The sequence below is a fragment of the Onychostoma macrolepis genome, chromosome 25, assembly GCF_012432095.1.
Source record: "Onychostoma macrolepis isolate SWU-2019 chromosome 25, ASM1243209v1, whole genome shotgun sequence".
NCBI classification, from domain to species: Eukaryota; Metazoa; Chordata; class Actinopteri; order Cypriniformes; family Cyprinidae; genus Onychostoma; species Onychostoma macrolepis.
Window position 1 is genome coordinate 20,772,302 of NC_081179.1, and position 17,044 is coordinate 20,789,345.

General features: G+C 36.3%; 1 protein-coding gene and 1 pseudogene across 2 annotated transcripts; one reads left to right on the forward strand and one right to left on the reverse strand.

The window, feature by feature from the left end:
* Positions 1 to 205: 205 nt before the first annotated feature.
* LOC131534803 (NLR family CARD domain-containing protein 3-like) lies at positions 206 to 9,715 on the reverse strand (annotated as a pseudogene).
* A 4,296-nt stretch (positions 9,716 to 14,011) lies between these two features.
* Positions 14,012 to 16,201, forward strand: LOC131534804 (C-C motif chemokine 7-like). Of its 2 annotated transcripts, XM_058767842.1 has the most exons (4): positions 14,012 to 14,081; positions 14,217 to 14,331; positions 15,286 to 15,449; positions 16,006 to 16,201. In XM_058767842.1, exons 1-4 carry the CDS (start codon positions 14,012 to 14,014, stop codon positions 16,026 to 16,028), a joined length of 372 nt encoding a protein of 123 aa, XP_058623825.1. In that variant the 3' UTR covers positions 16,029 to 16,201. The 2 variants fall into 2 exon arrangements, 1 of the variants encoding a protein (XP_058623825.1); XR_009269433.1 differs by lacking the exons at positions 14,012 to 14,081; positions 15,286 to 15,449; positions 16,006 to 16,201 and adding exons at positions 14,576 to 14,737; positions 14,934 to 15,015 and having other exon boundaries at positions 14,229 to 14,331.
* The last annotated feature ends 843 nt before the right edge of the window (positions 16,202 to 17,044 follow it).

The window sequence follows — 17,044 nt, forward strand, 5'->3', positions numbered from 1 at the left end:
CTGCAGGAATAGTGCATCTGGAGAAACCGGTTCATTCGCTTTTGTTTCACATTCAGTTCTGAGAAAACAAGAGGATCTCAGTGACTCTTCAGTTCAAAATTCCACACATATCAAATTTGTAAACATAAAATAAAGTTTTCTGTCAGCCCAAAAGCAGACAGAGGCAGGTGGATTTCAGAAAGCAGAAGATAAAGTGATGGAAATAATCAGTAGAGTTTATTGAATAATCTTAGTTGCATCTGTTTCCACGCTCAGTTAGACTTTTTTGACATGAGTACAGACTTTAATGGTTAAAGACATCTAATATAAAGAGAGATTGAATATACATAGTAATATTACACATTCGTGTTTGTATGTACAACATGCAGTTACTATTTCTGTAGTTAAATTCATACATTATATACTCCATACATAAAATCTTTTCATAATCAGACATAGGACCATGACTCGGATAGATGCAGAAGTCAGTTGTTTGTCTGTTGTGCAATCTTACACAGTGACAGTGAGGAATCAAAAACCTTAAACCCAGCATAGAGGGGTTCAGTGAATGTGGTGTTTAATGTGTGTAAGTGTGTGAGTGTGTGTGTGTCAGAGACGCTGTAGAAGGACAGAGTGCCGGCCGGCCAGTCCAGATACACTCCTACTCTTTTAGAGGAAGGTGAAGGGACAGGAATGTTGTTGCCCAGATTGTTGTTCCAGACAACAAATCCATCAACAGTGCAGAAAAGACACCAGGACTTGTTATTGTATCCAAACTTACAGATCATCCCTTCTTTCCTGCTGATTGTTTTATAGGCCACTGCTACACGAGCCCAGCCAGTCCGCTCAACCTCCCAGTAATGGCGTCCAGTCAGACTCTCTCGACACAGAACCTGAGGAATATCTTTAAATCTCTCTGGATGATCAGGATATGGCTGGTACTCTTCCACATATTTCACCTCTCCGTTCTCAGACAGAATGAGTTGAGTGCTTGCTGTGTTTGGATCCAGTGTGAGATCACAGAAATCTGAACACAAGAGAGAGATCAATGCAGTTGCATAATTTTGTTTTTTCATTAAATGTGCAAGAGTGTTTCAGACAAAGAACTTACATTTTTGTAGTCCTGGTTGGATCCTGAAACGCTCTCCTTGGACCAAACTAAAATGAAACACAAACATACCGACATAAAGAATCATAAATAGCTGAAATAGTTATTTACAGACTTTTAATATAATGATTCCAATTTATTTGCATTGCATTTTCTCAACATCAGCAGTTTACAGAGCTGTATGTCTCAGTGTGTCAATATATTCACTCCATAGTGAACAGGTTTACAGGAAATATGAGTTACAACTTTAGGTCACACTTTATATTAGGTGGCCTTAACTACTATGTACATACAAGTACAATGTACTTATTGTGTTCATATTGTATTGCAAAACACTATTGCTGCTATTGAGGTGGGATACGAGTAAGGTTAGGGACAGGTTTGGTGGTATGGGTGGGTTTAAGGGCGGGTTAAGGTGTAATTGATGAGTCAACAGTGTAATTATAAATGTAATTACAGAAATTAATTACAGATGTATACATCAAGGTATTTTTAAAAATATAAGTACAATGTAAAAACTTGTATGTACACAATAAGTGCATTGTACTAAATTATTAATTTAAATGTAAGTACATAGTAGTTAAGGCCACCTAATATAATGTGGGACCCAACTTTATTTCGATAGTGTACTTTAGACATTATACTAAATATAAATAACTTTGCAACTATATGTTATGTGAATCTGATTAGAGTATTAGTAGACTGTTAGGTTAGGGTTAGTAGAATAAACTGTACTTGAAGTGTTATTTATAGTCAGTGGATTGTGTATTGGGCAACAGTCAAAAAAAGTGTCAGCAGATATTAAGCAGACGGCTACTAATACTCTAATGGTTGTTTTGTTTGTGATTTAGTTAGTACATGCAGAGATGTGAAGATTTGGCTCTGGCTGCAGACAAGGTTTCTTAATTGTATCCCACATTACTTGAGTATCTTTAGTGAGCAGTTTGGATCATTCAGTTTGTCAGAAAGCAGCTGGACTCCTGTTTCTCCTGGGTGATTGTAGCTCAGATCCAGCTCTCTCAGGTGTGAGGGGTTTGAACTCAGAGCTGAAGACAGATAACGACAGCCTTCTTCTGTCACCATACAGCCTGACAACCTACAGACACACGACAGTGAAGATTACATCATCTGTGGAGCCCTCAGCCCTCAAATACCTGAGGAATCATTGTTGATCTCAGTTTTAAACCAGTATGCATGTTCTTACTGGATTTCTCATGTTATAAAACGATATGCACAAATACTCTGATTGTTTCATGATCCTTCATGTCACTTCAGTCAAATGTAACACAACGTCTTGAAACAGGCTCTTTTAATATAAATATTTTTAACTTGACAGCACATTTAAAACACAACTCTGAGTGCTGAACTTTGGTCATGCCAAAGAAAATAGTCTGCGCACTTAACATTATATTAGCGTAATATGCAGACATTGCAGAAAGATGGCCTTTCAGAAGTGCATTTGTTTAATCAGACATCACATCTTCAGGCAACCCCCACCCCCATACCTGACACCGCCTCCCTTGTCAGCTTGATTTCAAAGATTTAACTGGGCAGAAAGAGGGGAAGAGGGAAATTGTTTGGCAACAACTGATCTTAAAGATCTGCTGCCTTGACAAATCTTGAGAATTAATGAATTTGTGATGTTCTAAAAGACCTCAGTATCTCCAGCTGACAGTTTTGACTCTTCAGTCCATCAGAGAGAAGCTTCATTCCTGAATCCTGCAAGTCATTGTTACTCAGGTCCAGCTCCCTCAGGACAGAGTTTGAGGATTGTAGAGCGGATGACACAATTTCACAATGTTGGTCAGTGAAATTACAGCCAGCAAGACTGAAACAGAACAGAACACAAAATAATCAAATTCTTAACCTCATTCTACAATTAGCATTGCAATAATATCTACTTAATTTCTGTTAAATTCTAGGAAATTCTAAAAATAAGCAAAACAATACCCTGTTGAAAAAAACAGCATATGCTGGTTAGGTATGCTTTAAAGCATGGCTGCTGGTTTGAGCTGGTTTAAGCTGGTTCTTAGCTGCTCATGTGCTGGTCCTGAGCTGGTCTTGAGCAGGAACCAGTTGCTTAGGACCAGCTTAGAACCAGCACATGACCAGCTTAAACCAGATCAAACTAGCAGTCATGCTTAAAAACATACCTAACCAGCATAAGCTGTTTTTTTCAACAGGGTAGAAAGAAAGTGCAATTCCATTCAGAAAGGACTCTTCATTGTAAGACATGGGTTAAACATGTCTTTCTGACAGAGCATGCTGCACAACTTCTTGTCCAGGCCCTTGTCATTTCTAGGCTGGACTACTGCAATGCTCTTCTGGCTGGACTTCCATCACAGTCAAACCTCTAGAAATGATTCAGAATGCGGCGGCACGACTGGTCTTCAAGGAACCCAAAAGAGCCCATGTCACACCTCTCTTTATCTCATTGCATTGGCTACCAATCGCAGCTCACATCAAGTTCAAGACACTGATGCTTGCTTATAGAACAACCACAGGCTCAGCACCCGCCTACATGCACTCACTATTAAGAATCTACATCCCCTCCAGAAGTCTGAGATCTGCTAGTGAGCGACGCCTCGTGGCACCATCACAAAGAGGCTCAAAATCACTCTCCAGAACATTCTCGTTCACCATTTCTGGCTGGTTGAATGATCTTCCCACCCATATTCGGAGTGCTGGATCCCTGTCAATCTTCAAGCAACAGCTGAAAACTCATCTCTTTCGACACTACTTGACTTCACCCTACACATAAAAAAACAAAAAAAAACAAAAAAAAAACTCTTTCTCCTTATTTATTCCTTCCCTTGCTAGCTTGTACTTATTTAAACAATGCCTGAGACTTGGTGTTACAAGCACTTTGTTTGTCGGATTGCCTCTTCAAGATGAATCGCTTTATGTATTCCCCAATTGTAAGTCGCTTTGGATAAAAGCGTCTGCAAAATGACTAAATGTAAATGTAAATGTAAACACTCACAGAGCTTTTCTGCAGTTGATCACAGCTGGTATCAGTCTCCTTCTGCCCTCATCTGATGTGTTGTATTTCTTGAGGTCCAGCTCATCCAGCACCTCCTCTGATATCTGAAGCATGTAGGCAATTGTTGAGCACTGAGATGGAGAGAGTTTCTTCTCTGAGTGTTTGTCTGATTTCATAAACTCCTGAATCTCTCTGGACAGAGTCTGATCTTTGACTTCCAGCAGACAGAGGAACAGATTGATGGATCTTTCAGCGGAGAATCCACGTCCATCTTTGATCTTCTCTTTAATGTACTGTGTGGTTTTACTGATGCTCTCTGAGCTGTTCTCTGTGTGTGTCAGTAGATCCTGCAGGAGTCTCTGATTGGACTCCAGTGAGATGCCCAGCAAGAACCGCAGGAACAGATCCAGGTGTCCATTTTTACTTTCTAAGGCTTTATCTACAGTACCTTTATGCAAATTGTGCATTAAATCAAAACCTTAAGGGCCTCCATGGTGCCACTTAAATAACAGTAAAACACATAGAAAGCAGCGAGAAACTCTTGAACACTCAGGTGAATGAAGCAGTAGACTTTCTTCTGATGAATCACAGATTCCTCTTTAAAGATCTCAGTGCAAATCCCAAAATCCCAGACGTCAGTGACATCTAAGCCGCTCTCAATCAGGTCCTCCTCATAGAACATCACATTGCCCTTCATCAGCTGATAGAAAGCCAGTTTAGCAAGTTTCACAGTCACTGCTTTTTGGACTGAAGGTGTTTCTCTGGATCTCTCTCATCATACTTTCCTTAATCTGAATCAGCAGAAAGTGGATGTACATTTCAGTCAGAGTTTGAGGGATTTCTGCATTGGGATCTTGTTTCAGGAAGTTTTGAAGCACAGTGGATGAGATCCAGCAGAAGATAGGGATGTGGCACATGATGTGGAGGCTTCTTGCTCTTCTGATGTGTGAGATGATTCTGCTGGCTTGTTGCTGGTCACTGATTCTCTTCCTGAAATACTCCTCTTTTGGGGGTCATTGAAACCCTGGATTTCTGTTACACGGTTAATGTATTTTGAGGGGATCTGATTGGCTGCTGCTGCTCTGGAGGTGATCCAGATAAGAGCAGAGGGAAGCAGCTCTCCTTTCATGAGGTTTGACATCAACACACCCACTGATGAAGACTCATTCACATCACAAACCTTCTCATCATCTGAAAACAGTGTGATTCTGCTTTCATCCAGACCATCTAGGATGAACACAACTTTACACTCCTCATAAACCTTTGAGTCCAGATCTTGAAGCTCAGGATGAAAGTCCAGCAGAAGTCTGTGAAGACTGTACTGAGGATCTCGGATCAAGTTCAGCTCTCGAAATGGAAACACAAACATGAAATCTACATCCTGATTGGCTTTTCCCTCGGCCCAGTCGAGTATGAACTTCTGCACAGAGATGGATTTTCCAATTCCAGCAATGCCTTTAGTAAGAACAGTCTTGATTTGGTCTTTCTCCTCACATCCTGGTTCAGACAAGGCTTTAAAGATGTCATTACAGTTGATTTGATTGTGTTGTGAGTGTTGTATTCTGGGTGTTTTCTCCATCTGTAAAACCTCATGTTCTTCATTCACACCTTCTCTCTCCTTCTATGATGTAGAGCTGTGTGAAGATCCTGTTCAAAAGAGTTTCAATCCCCTCAAATAAGCATTCATACTTCTTCTTCATGCTGGTTTTGTGTTGTTTTTTGACTCTCTGCAGGACTGCTTCAGGTCTTTCTTGCCTGATGTGGGTCTGGTTGTGGGATGCAACTGTATCATCTTTCTCCACACTGCTGAAATTAAAATGAAAAAGCAGCAAAAATCGCAATATCAGTAATTAAACTGGCTGTTGAAGATTATCAGAAACATATCGGTGTGGATTTTATATGTTACATATTTTGGAGAACATTTTGTGTTCATTGTTTAAAAAAAAAAACATATTATTTGAGATGAATTGCAGTAAATCAGCAACTAAATATTTATACTCACTGTTGGGCAGAAGTCACTGTTCTATTACTGAATGAAGGAAGCTTAGACATGGATTGTGTACTTTTCAAAGACACACTGCTGAGTTCTGGAGATTCTAATCTCAGTGTCTTATTCCTGCTGGTAGTGACAAAAGACAAACATGTATAGTGTACATATGCACTGTATTATTGTATATTAAGATACACAGTTCTATTATTTGATTAACAGACATTGTTCAGTAAAGATTGTTTAACCCTTTTATTTAACATTCAGTATTGTTTCAATGATTAAAAGCATTTTAAATAATTGTTGTATTTATTTATTGAAAGAAAAATTGGGCAAAACAAGCATAAACAATTTTATAAATCATACAAGGTGTATTTTCTATATACAAGCTACGATGGGAACAAAATTACATTCAACATTGGCTTTTCATTTAGTTAAGACAAATTTGGTTTTATCTGAATACAGATAGAAATACAAATAATTTCACACAGCACTGACAGACGCTGGCCAAAGCAGACAATCACCAGATTACAGTTCGTCACTTCTCAGAAATTCCACAGCCAACAAATACAGGCTGAACACGGCAACAGATGCCTGCATGTGTAACACACTGATCCAACAAAACACAACAAATATGTCTTATAGCGCTGGTCAGCATCTGTTGGTGCAGAGTGAATAAACCTACAGAAATCAAACCCTGCTCTACTGTTTGAGCTACAAAAAAATATAAATCACCCTGATAAAAAAAGTTGCAAAAGTGCTAATGTAGTACCTGGAGTCACTGGAGGTCTCTGTTGCATCACTTATTTCATGGGGCAGATCGCAAATGTAATTATCGCACAAAGATGCACAGCTTGATCCGGGAGAAGGAGATCTTATTTCAGACATAGCGTCTTCATGCTCTCTTTTCTCATGGGAACTCATTTTGGAAGCACTGCCTTCCTACTCTAAATAAGACATATATAAAAATACATAAAATGAAAACTACACCAGATACACAAACATCTCAGGAACAAAGTACAGCAAATCATGGTCGCCAGGCCCGGATTAACACAGTGTAGTGCCCTAGGGTGAGCACATTTGAAGCGCCCCCTCAAAATTCAGGAGCACCTTCTGATCAATAACAAAAATTAGCTTTCCCATTAGAAGGTGATATTTGACTCCTTAAAGTGATTTACAGGGGCATTTTCTGGTATTTTTTGCAATGCAATTTTTTTTTTTTCTCGAATTTTATTAAAAGTATGTCATTATGTCAAATTCAAAAGTCCATATTTATAAGCTTTTCCAAAATGTCTAATAATAAAAAAATAGAATATGAACAGGTAGAATAATAAGAATAAGTTACCAATCAAAATAAATCAATATTAACAAAATCAGTTTCCACTACAAAGGTGGCACAGAACACAAAAGTGGCATGAAGGTAAATTTACAGACATTTACAAAGGCTCAGAGGTGGGATAGATGTTTTAAATTCATAACAATGTTGTGAGATTAATGTTTTAAATATAAAATTTTGAATATAGAACTGTTGTTTGATTGAAATTATTTAAGTAACTATGACACTTTAAAAATAAAACTGCCAGCAGGTGGCAGCAAGTCACTGATTTTATCACTGAATCATTCATTTAACTGATTTGTTTGAACGGCTGATTCATTCAGGAACGAAGCAAGTGACTCCCTGCGTCCCAATGTGCATACTATCCACCCTATCTGCCCTAAATAGTATTGAAAATGACTACTATCACATAGAATTTAGGATGGATAGTATGCACATTGGGACGCAGGCACTGTCTTTATGAATGGATAATTGAATCACTGACTCTAGATTCATTTAAAAACGCAGGTTCATTCATAAATGAAACAACGCTGTATTTGAATGGAGATGCGCAGCGGCTCAGCTGTGACTGTTTGAACCTATTTTCCTTTACGAAATAGAGCAAAATCGGGAAATATTGTTAAATTCATACAATGTACATCACTTTATATAACTTATTGTTTGTTGAACTGTTGTATTAATTTGATATCACATTTGCAAACTCCCCTATAATCTTTAAAAGCTGTCACAGTTCATCGCAATCTCACAAAGCTCCATAATAATCAATGAAGAGATCTACACTGCACAACGAATCTCTTATTTACACCCTGTCTACACTTTGTTTGTTATAACGAGAGGATTTGTGAGCTTGCATAACTCAGCAATGAACAAAAGTATTTTGAGCAGTGAGTGGATTCTGATTAACATTGCATTCAAGAAATTAATGTCTGCGACACATTACTCACTGCTGCACAAACACGCAAGTAGAAATCTTTGAAGCTCCCCTGAGCGCAAACACAAATGCTGATCGGGTATGTTTTGATAGTTGCACGCAGTACTTTTCAGTCGCATTGTAGAGCCCTGGCTATGTGCCCTGATATTTTCTCATTTTTTAATTTACATTTAGCCCAACTGCTACGCTGATGCTGCCTATCCATTATGAATTGAATATTATAAATTGGCGGGCTCGACTCTGACTGGGGGAGGGCGCAATTACACTGTGGCCTGACCCAATCGCAGTTCTATATGCATGCATATATTTTATATTCTCTCTGTATACATTGGATCATTAACTGTTTATTTTCTATGCATCTGCAACTCTTCCAGCAAAATAATATATACAAAACATTAAAAATATTTTAAAGGTCTAGTTATTTTCTTAATCACTTGGTGCCCCCTTATTGGCTGGTGCCCCAGGGCACTCGCCCAATCCCGTCTATGGATAACCCGGCCCTGATGGTCGCATTTGATTATCACAACAGATAACCTTCTATATCACTCTATTAAAGCAATGTGGTTGAATAAGCCAAAGCGTAACATATCCCACCCTGATTTCACAATTTCAAGTTAAAAAGAAAAAGTTAAATAGAAAGATACTCAATTAAATGCAGAATATTATTCAGTAGCTTTGGATACTTACCTGTTAAGTAAAATGTGCAGTTTTGTGTAGTACAAACAATACTGTACTATTAAATAATATTATTTAGTATTATATGTTATTTAATTTGTGTAATTTGTGAAATAATCATATTTTTAATTATAATAGCATTAAGAATGATTCACTCAATCAAAATTTAAAATGCTCATGGATCTTTTGACATACTGTCATAGTACAACAAACATGTCAAATATCTTGAGCTGTTTTTCAGGTTTTATTATATTAAGCTACATAATCATTTCTCACTGTTATTCAGCTTTTAATGTTTGTTACAATACAATTATGGAAATTTACCAGCAGTAGAAAAGCAGTAGGTTTAGTAACAATATCGTAGCTGTGATACAAAAGAAGTGCAGAACTCAGCACCACTTTTTTATACTGTAAGCTAAAACAAATGTAAAAACTGCAGTTATTATTTTTTTTTAAATGCAGATCATGACTTTCAACAAGCATCTCATATTCTGGTATTTGTGCAAGAGAATCAACAATCATTGTTTTATTGATATTGTCTGATTACTATATAGCATAATTAATAAAGTTTAAAAAATTTAAAATGGTTCTGCATTGAAATATTAAAACTAAATAACTTACCATCATTATTTTATACATCTACAGGGTTTTATGAAGAATAAATTCTGAACTTACCACAATATGCTGCCTCTTAAATGTCCAGGCATAGATTTAAACCCTCAGAATATTATCCTTTGTTGTACTTTCATTTAGTCACCTGGTCAAAGTGACTCTTGTGTCTTGTCTCTTTCTCGTCTTCTTCTCCCTCTAGTGGTGCAGAGCATCATCATCATGTGTTGTTTGTAACGCAACACAAACTAATTTAAAATAAAATTAAACTAGCTATACGGACGATTTTATGTTGCGTAATAAAGGCAAATAAGAGCTTTTGGTTGTCATCAGCACTAGGGACAGTGAAGTGAATTTTTATTCCCTTCTGCTCCTCATCTTCCTTCAGGAACTGATTAAGTGTCTCAGACTGCTCCATCTGTATCTAGAGTCAGGAGGAAAGATCATTTATTGATTATATATTGAATATTACATGTGCATGATAATATATAGTAGTCATTAATGAGCACCTTCATGACTTAAATTGAAATTCTGAATCTTGTTTGTTTCCTTTCCTTAAATTCAGTTCAAATTCAGAAATTTACAAAACGACTCAATTTAATTCTGAGCCATACACATAAATTAAAAAAGAATTTAAGGAGAACATTCTCTCTCTTTCCAGAAGAGGGCACTATATGTTCATTAAAGCTGGAAGAAGGCTCAGACTTAATTTCCAATCCACCATAAAACTTCAAGTCAGATAGATTTGAAAGTGTGTACTAGACCTAATCTAGTGTATTAAAAAAAAAAAAAAAAAAAAATCATAATGCTTTAATGTGTTTATTACAGTTTTTCTCGATTGCTAACACACAATTCATGACACAATTCACCATTTTCTCACAACTATAAACACAATCTCAAAATTACACACCAACTCGTGCAAACTTCAAACTTCCAGGTCAAAATCAAATAGTTTAGTCAAAAACATATTCTCTTTTGTCCGACTCAAACTTTGGCCTCAGATGATACACAAAGCTGTCAAATACTCAGACTACGTTCCTGTCTAGAGAACACTAGTGAGATCAGCCCAAAGCACTGTTACAAAAACCTCCTTTTGGGAAACAGGAATCATTTTGATAGTCAATGTCTGTTACAGTATACAGCATAAATAAAGGGGTACAGATACAGTAAAATTCAGCAATAAACTTTAAGAAAAGTTGACTTTCATTACACGACTGTAAAGATATCTTACAGTAGATGAAAAGCACTAGAAGAGAAAAGTTCAAAGACCAAACAACTGAATATACAGTAAACACACACTGGACTGTACTGTCAGTTACTGTGAATGAATAAATAAGTAAATAAATAAATTCATTCATTCAGCATCCTCAGCCAAATTGCATTACAGTATTGGTAGTATCCTTATTTGTTATAGCGGTTTCTTAGTCTTCTGAAAAAAGACTTCTCTGTCTTCCCTGGACAGTCGTCTCTCAGTTCTGCAAAAATAGAGTAGATTTAAGGACTACTTGGCTACAAATCATTTCAACAGTACAGTAATGAGTTTGAGGGTGTACAACATGTGCTACATTATCTACTGTACATAGAATAATGAAAGTCCTCTCATCTGAAGTACTGCTGCTATGTACTGTAATTATATTGTATGTGTCAGTAGTATTGAAACGTTGTAGATGAGCCTGTAGGCCATCTTCCCTCACGGTCAGTCCATGCAGAAGAACATGGTCAACCATAGTGCTTTGTATTTCATCAGGAACAAACGACCTTTGACCTCATCCCCTTAATTTTTTCTTTTCTCCTCCTATTCCTCTTTGTCTCCCACTACCAGTATTCATTTTCCAAAACACATAATCACTTGTGCTCCTATGCATATCATCCTGAGATTCTGACCTGTGTGTCATCAGTTTTGCTACTGAATGTTCACTCATGGATAAACGTGCTGTTTGTGTTCATTTTTTGATGCTTGAGTTAATTATATTGTGTGTTTGAGTTTTTTAAATGAGAACATGGTTAAACCTGTGCAAAATGATGGCGTTTTTGTGTAGAGTTTTGCAGAAAACTCTGAGCAAACTCTGAACGTGTGTGCAAACAGGTGAAATGTGTTAAAAGTTTTGAGAAACATGTCTTTGTTTTGAGAACTGTATGAATGGTTTGGAAAAATAGGCCAAATGCATCAGTTATAGTGTGTTAGCAATCAAGAAAAACTGTAACTGTAAATTTGTTTTACTTAGCTTTACCAACATCAAGGGTGACTCTTTTTGGCATTTTAAAATTAGCAGTAAGCATTAATATACACATTAATGTACACTACAAACAGTATATTTTAAAGATGGTTACATAAGGGAAGTGTTGTTGTTAATACAGGTATTCTTACCCACTTTTCCCAGGATACACAGGATATTCATGGCACCCCTGTACCTGTAATGATACCTGGGGGACCCTGCGCAACTGGTTAATGAAAGGTTATACTGACACCGGTAACCTGACAGATGACCAGCATTTCTTCAACAAGTGTTTAAGTAGGGCTAGAATGACAGGTGAATGTGCCTTTGGCAGGCTGAAAAGCAGATGGAGGTGTCTCGGAAACCGTTTAGACATAGACATCTCATTAGTCCCTACAGTGATTAGCGCGTGCTGTGTGCTTCACAACATCTGTGAAAAGCAAAACACCACGGAGGAGGGCATACATACCACACATGCCCCCAGCACACACCTAGAGGTGTCTGAGATAGAAACGGACGACATCTCACCTTTGAGAGTCCGGGAAGCACTTACAGCATATTTCTCAGGTGAAAGGAACCGTATGTAATACAATTGTACCTATCGTTGTCTGTTAAATAGTTTAATGAATCGCTTACTGCATTCAACATGAACTTCTTTATCAGCTAACAAAGTCAGAAATATGCCCTTACATGAACATAAAATATACTTTAAAGGCTTAGTTCAGTTGCTCTTGTGTTTCATAGTATTTTTTTTCTACTATGGAAATCATTGGCTACCATCAGCTGTTGGTTTACCTGCATTCTTCACAATATTTTTTTAATTAAACAGAACAAAGTCATAGAGGTGCACTTGCAGTCCCTGCCAAGCCTCATCTGATCTGTACACAGAACATGCTAAAGGTCACATGATGTTGCATTACACCACAATGACTTTCCCTAGTCTGTCAGACACATCTGTAGATGCACGTCAAAAGATGCCCACTCATTATTTTCACCAGCTTTGCTTTCTGCAAATATTGTACAATATTTGGTTACACTTTATTTGAAAGGTATCCGTGTTACAGTGTAATTAACATTCCTTAACAACATGTACTTACAGTACTTTAGGGTTAGGAGTAAGGTTTAAGGTTAGTTTCTTGTATTTTTGCATAATTTACTGTTATAAATTCCTATAGTAAGTATATATGGAAACAAGGACACTTTAAAATAAAGTGCTACCCAACATTAAATCTGATATCTCTTGACAATTTATATCCCTAGACAACTGATATCTCTAGACAAAAATTTGAGCTTAAAACAGTTTAAAAAGTTTTTCTGTTTTTAATTTTTACGAGGAACATTCAAAACCACATTAATTATTTCCAGATGAAACACTCCCCTATAACTTAATGGGTTTGATTATTATTGATTTGATTATTGATTATTAAATTATGTCCTCTGTACTTAGAAAAAGGCTGTATGTATGCTTAATTATGCGTATTTCCCCCCAAGTTCGGTGAATGACCACAGAGACTCAGCAGCCCCTTTTAAACACTAACCACACCAGCAGACTGCAGGAAACCAACACTAACTCTCAATATTACCAAGTTAGAAAGAACTCATGAAGAGCATAATTCATAATGTTTACAATTTCATTTAATATATATATATATATATATATATAATAATTTTTTTTTTGCTAGAAATGTATGTAAAATAATAGCTTATATTAATACATAACATATGTACAAATATATTATAAGCTAACATTTTAATATATAAAATAACTTTTAATTTAACAATTTGTTAATTATATATTACAAGAAGCATTACCATTCAGTGAAAGTGAAACACAAATTAAACATTGTAGTCGCTGATGTAATAGTCAGTCAATATATCATTTGCAAAGTTCATTCATTATTTAGTTTATCCTTCATTATGTGAACATCTTGGTACTTTCCACCCTATGACACACCTGCATTAGCAGTGACCGTACTCTCATGGTCATGTAAACCTCTGAATTTTAGAAAGCTGTGAATGTTCCTGTACACAATGGTCGCCCGTGAGGTGACGAGGGTCTTTTGATTCCAAGCGGACAGGTGACAGCTTCGTGGGAGGAAGTTCTGATGCTCATTTTCCTCTCTGTGAGTGTTCATAAGTGCAAGTTGTGGTGAGCTGAGATAATACGCATCAGACTCACAAGAGAAGATGAGGTGTGCTTCTGTAACCCTTCTGCTGTGCCTGGCTACAATGCTGCTTGCTCAAGTCACCTGCCAAAGTAAGAAATACCTCCATATTACTTGATATTAATTCTTCATATTAATTAAAATATATTATGTTATTTTGAATTAAATGGTGTTGTCAACATGAATGTCTGTGTTAAAATGCTTTTGTTTCCTTTTGGTGTTTTTAGTAAACGGCCGGTCGAGCTGCCTTTGTCTCAAGACATCAAATCGGGTTCCCCGCAAGGAAAATCTAGAAAGTTACATGATACAAAATGCAGGCTCCTGCCATATTGATGCCATTTTGTGAGTTTTTCTTTTTTTCCCCCCTTTTTTTTCTCTTTCCTATTGAGGCATATACGCTGTGATATATCTATTCAACAATATTTCATGCTAATATGTCAGAATATTATTATTTATTTTTTGTCTAGGCTTTATTTTAGTACATTGATATTTTACCCATATACAGTTTAAATTTTGGGTAATCATTTGCACTTTTATATATTTTGTTGTATTGTCATGCTAAATTGTTACTTTTATGTACTTACAGATTTAAAACTGTCAAAGGCCGTTTCATTTGCGCTGATCCAAAAAACCCTTTGGCAATAAATGCCAGGAAATATATGGATATGAAAAAAGACAGCATTTCTCATAAACCCCACATCAACATTAAAAACGGGATCAACACTGAGTACAACATCAGACCGGAATGGTGAGGATGAATTAAGAAATATACTTTATCTGAACTACTTCAATTTGTTAACACAAGTCTGTATTTATTTATTTATTGCACCTGGTCAGTTTACAGTTATTTCAGTTAATATTTTAGTATATATTTCAGTTAAACTGTCTTGGCAAAAAGAATGTCAGATGCTAAAAATGCTTTTGTTTCCTTTTGGTGTTTGTAGTAAACGACCGGTCAAATTGCCTTTGTCTCAAGACATTAAATTTGGTTCCCCGCAAGGAAGATATTGAAAGTTACATAATACAAAATGCAAGCATCTGCCATATTGATGCCATTTTGTGAGTTATTTTTCTTTTTTCTTTTCATATTGAGGCATATACACTGTGATATATCTCAACTACTCAACAATATTTCATGCTAATATGTCAGAATACTATTTATTTATTTATTTTGTCTAGGCTTTATTTTAGTACATTGCCATTTTACCCATGTACAGTTCAATTTGGGTAATCATTTGTACTTTTATATATTTTGTTGTATTGTCATGCTAAATTGTTACTTTTATGTACTTACAGATTTAAAACTGTCAAAGGTCAATTCTTTTGCGCTGATCCACAAAACCCTTTGGCAATAAATGCCAGGAAATATATGGATATGAAAAATAAGACAGCATTTCTCATAAACCCCACATCAACATTAAAAACGGGATCAACACTGAGTACAACATCAGACCGGAATGGTGAGGATGAATTAAGAAATATACTTTATCTGAACTACTTCAATTTGTTAACACAAGTCTGTATTTATTTATTTATTGCACCTGGTCAGTTTACAGTTATTTCAGTTAATATTTCAGTATATATTTCAGTTAAACTGTCTTGGCAAAAAGAATGTCAGATGCTAAAAATGTTTTTGTTTCCTTTTGGTGTTTGTAGCAACTGGCCATTCATTTTGCCCTTGTCTGAAAACATTAGAAACTGTTCTCAACAAGGAAGATATCAAAAGTTACAAGATACATAAAGCAGACATGTGCCATAGTGATGCCATTGAGTGAGTTTTTCTCATGAAATTGTATACACTATTCTAGAATATGTATGTTTCATGATAAATCTGAGCTAATATATCGGAGTTCTTTTTGCCAGGCCTTAATTTAACTGTCATTGACAGTTTTTACCCTTTAACGTTTTGGTACCAAATCACATGTTACTTATATACAGTTAAAAAAATCTACATCTGCACATTTGTATATTTTTTTTGTGTTGTTGTGCTAAGTTATTACTGTTATCTATTTACAGATTTAAAACAGTCAACGGTTTAACGTTTTGTGCTAATCCACAAAAGCTTTGGGTGAAAAAAGCCATGCAATTTGTGGACAAGAAGGCAAATGAAACGACAGCCCATCCCATGAACTCCACATCAACATTTAAAACAGCATCAGTGCAAAATACAACATCACACTGGAATGGACAGGATGAACTAAGAAGTGATTCACATGAGCAATATGAATATTTTTACATATGTCTATAATTTTTGCCACTGGCAGGAACATTGATTTTATTGATTGATATTTTTTTTTCATGCATCTGTCAGTTTTTGAATTTTAGGCTTTCATAAAATATCCGAAATATCTCTCTCTCTCTCTCTCTCTCTCTCGGGATCGTGGGTAGTGGGAGTAGTTTGGAGCTGTGGAGCACACCTTTGAGAGTTTGGTTCGCTTTATTATACTTTTTTTTAAACTTTTGTTAAGATTTAAGTAAACTATTTAATTTAGTTTATGTGCTGACTGAGGTTGGCGAACTTGAACAGATGGGGTCAAGCGGAGATTTCTCACGCTTGACTCTCAGACATGGTTTGAAAGCAACGGATGACTCCATATCTGTGGAAGATGTGCTGGTTGCAGTTAGTGAACAGGTTGGTGGGCTAAATATTAAGTCAGCTTCTTGAATGAACAAATCTGTTGTTGTTTTTCTTGTCGATGTTCGGATGGTTGATAATCTGATTGAACATAGAATTACAATTAATTACACGTTTTTACCAGTACTGCCGTTATTGAGTCCATCAAAACAAACAAAAAAATAGTATTGTCAAATGTTTCTCCATTCATTAAAGGAAAACGCCACCGGTTTTCCATATTCTAATATGTTCTTCCCTCAACTTAGTCGAGTTGATACGTACCTCTCCCGTCGCTGTAGCGCGCGGCGCAACTATGCTAGCGTTTAGCTTAGCACCATTCATTCCTTAGGATCCAAACAGGGATGAATTTAGAAGCCACCAAACACTTCCATGTTTTCCCTATTTAAAGATGGTTACATGAGTAGTTACACGAGTAAGTGT

Bases quoted from the DNA above. Each gene is read 5' to 3' on its own strand.
- LOC131534804 (XM_058767842.1), top strand. From the start codon at position 14,012: ATGAGGTGTGCTTCTGTAACCCTTCTGCTGTGCCTGGCTACAATGCTG. The intron at 14,082-14,216 runs GTAAGAAATACC...TGGTGTTTTTAG, and splicing joins TGCTCAAGTCACCTGCCAAA to TAAACGGCCGGTCGAGCTGC. The intron at 14,332-15,285 runs GTGAGTTTTTCT...ATGTACTTACAG, and splicing joins TGCCATATTGATGCCATTTT to ATTTAAAACTGTCAAAGGTC.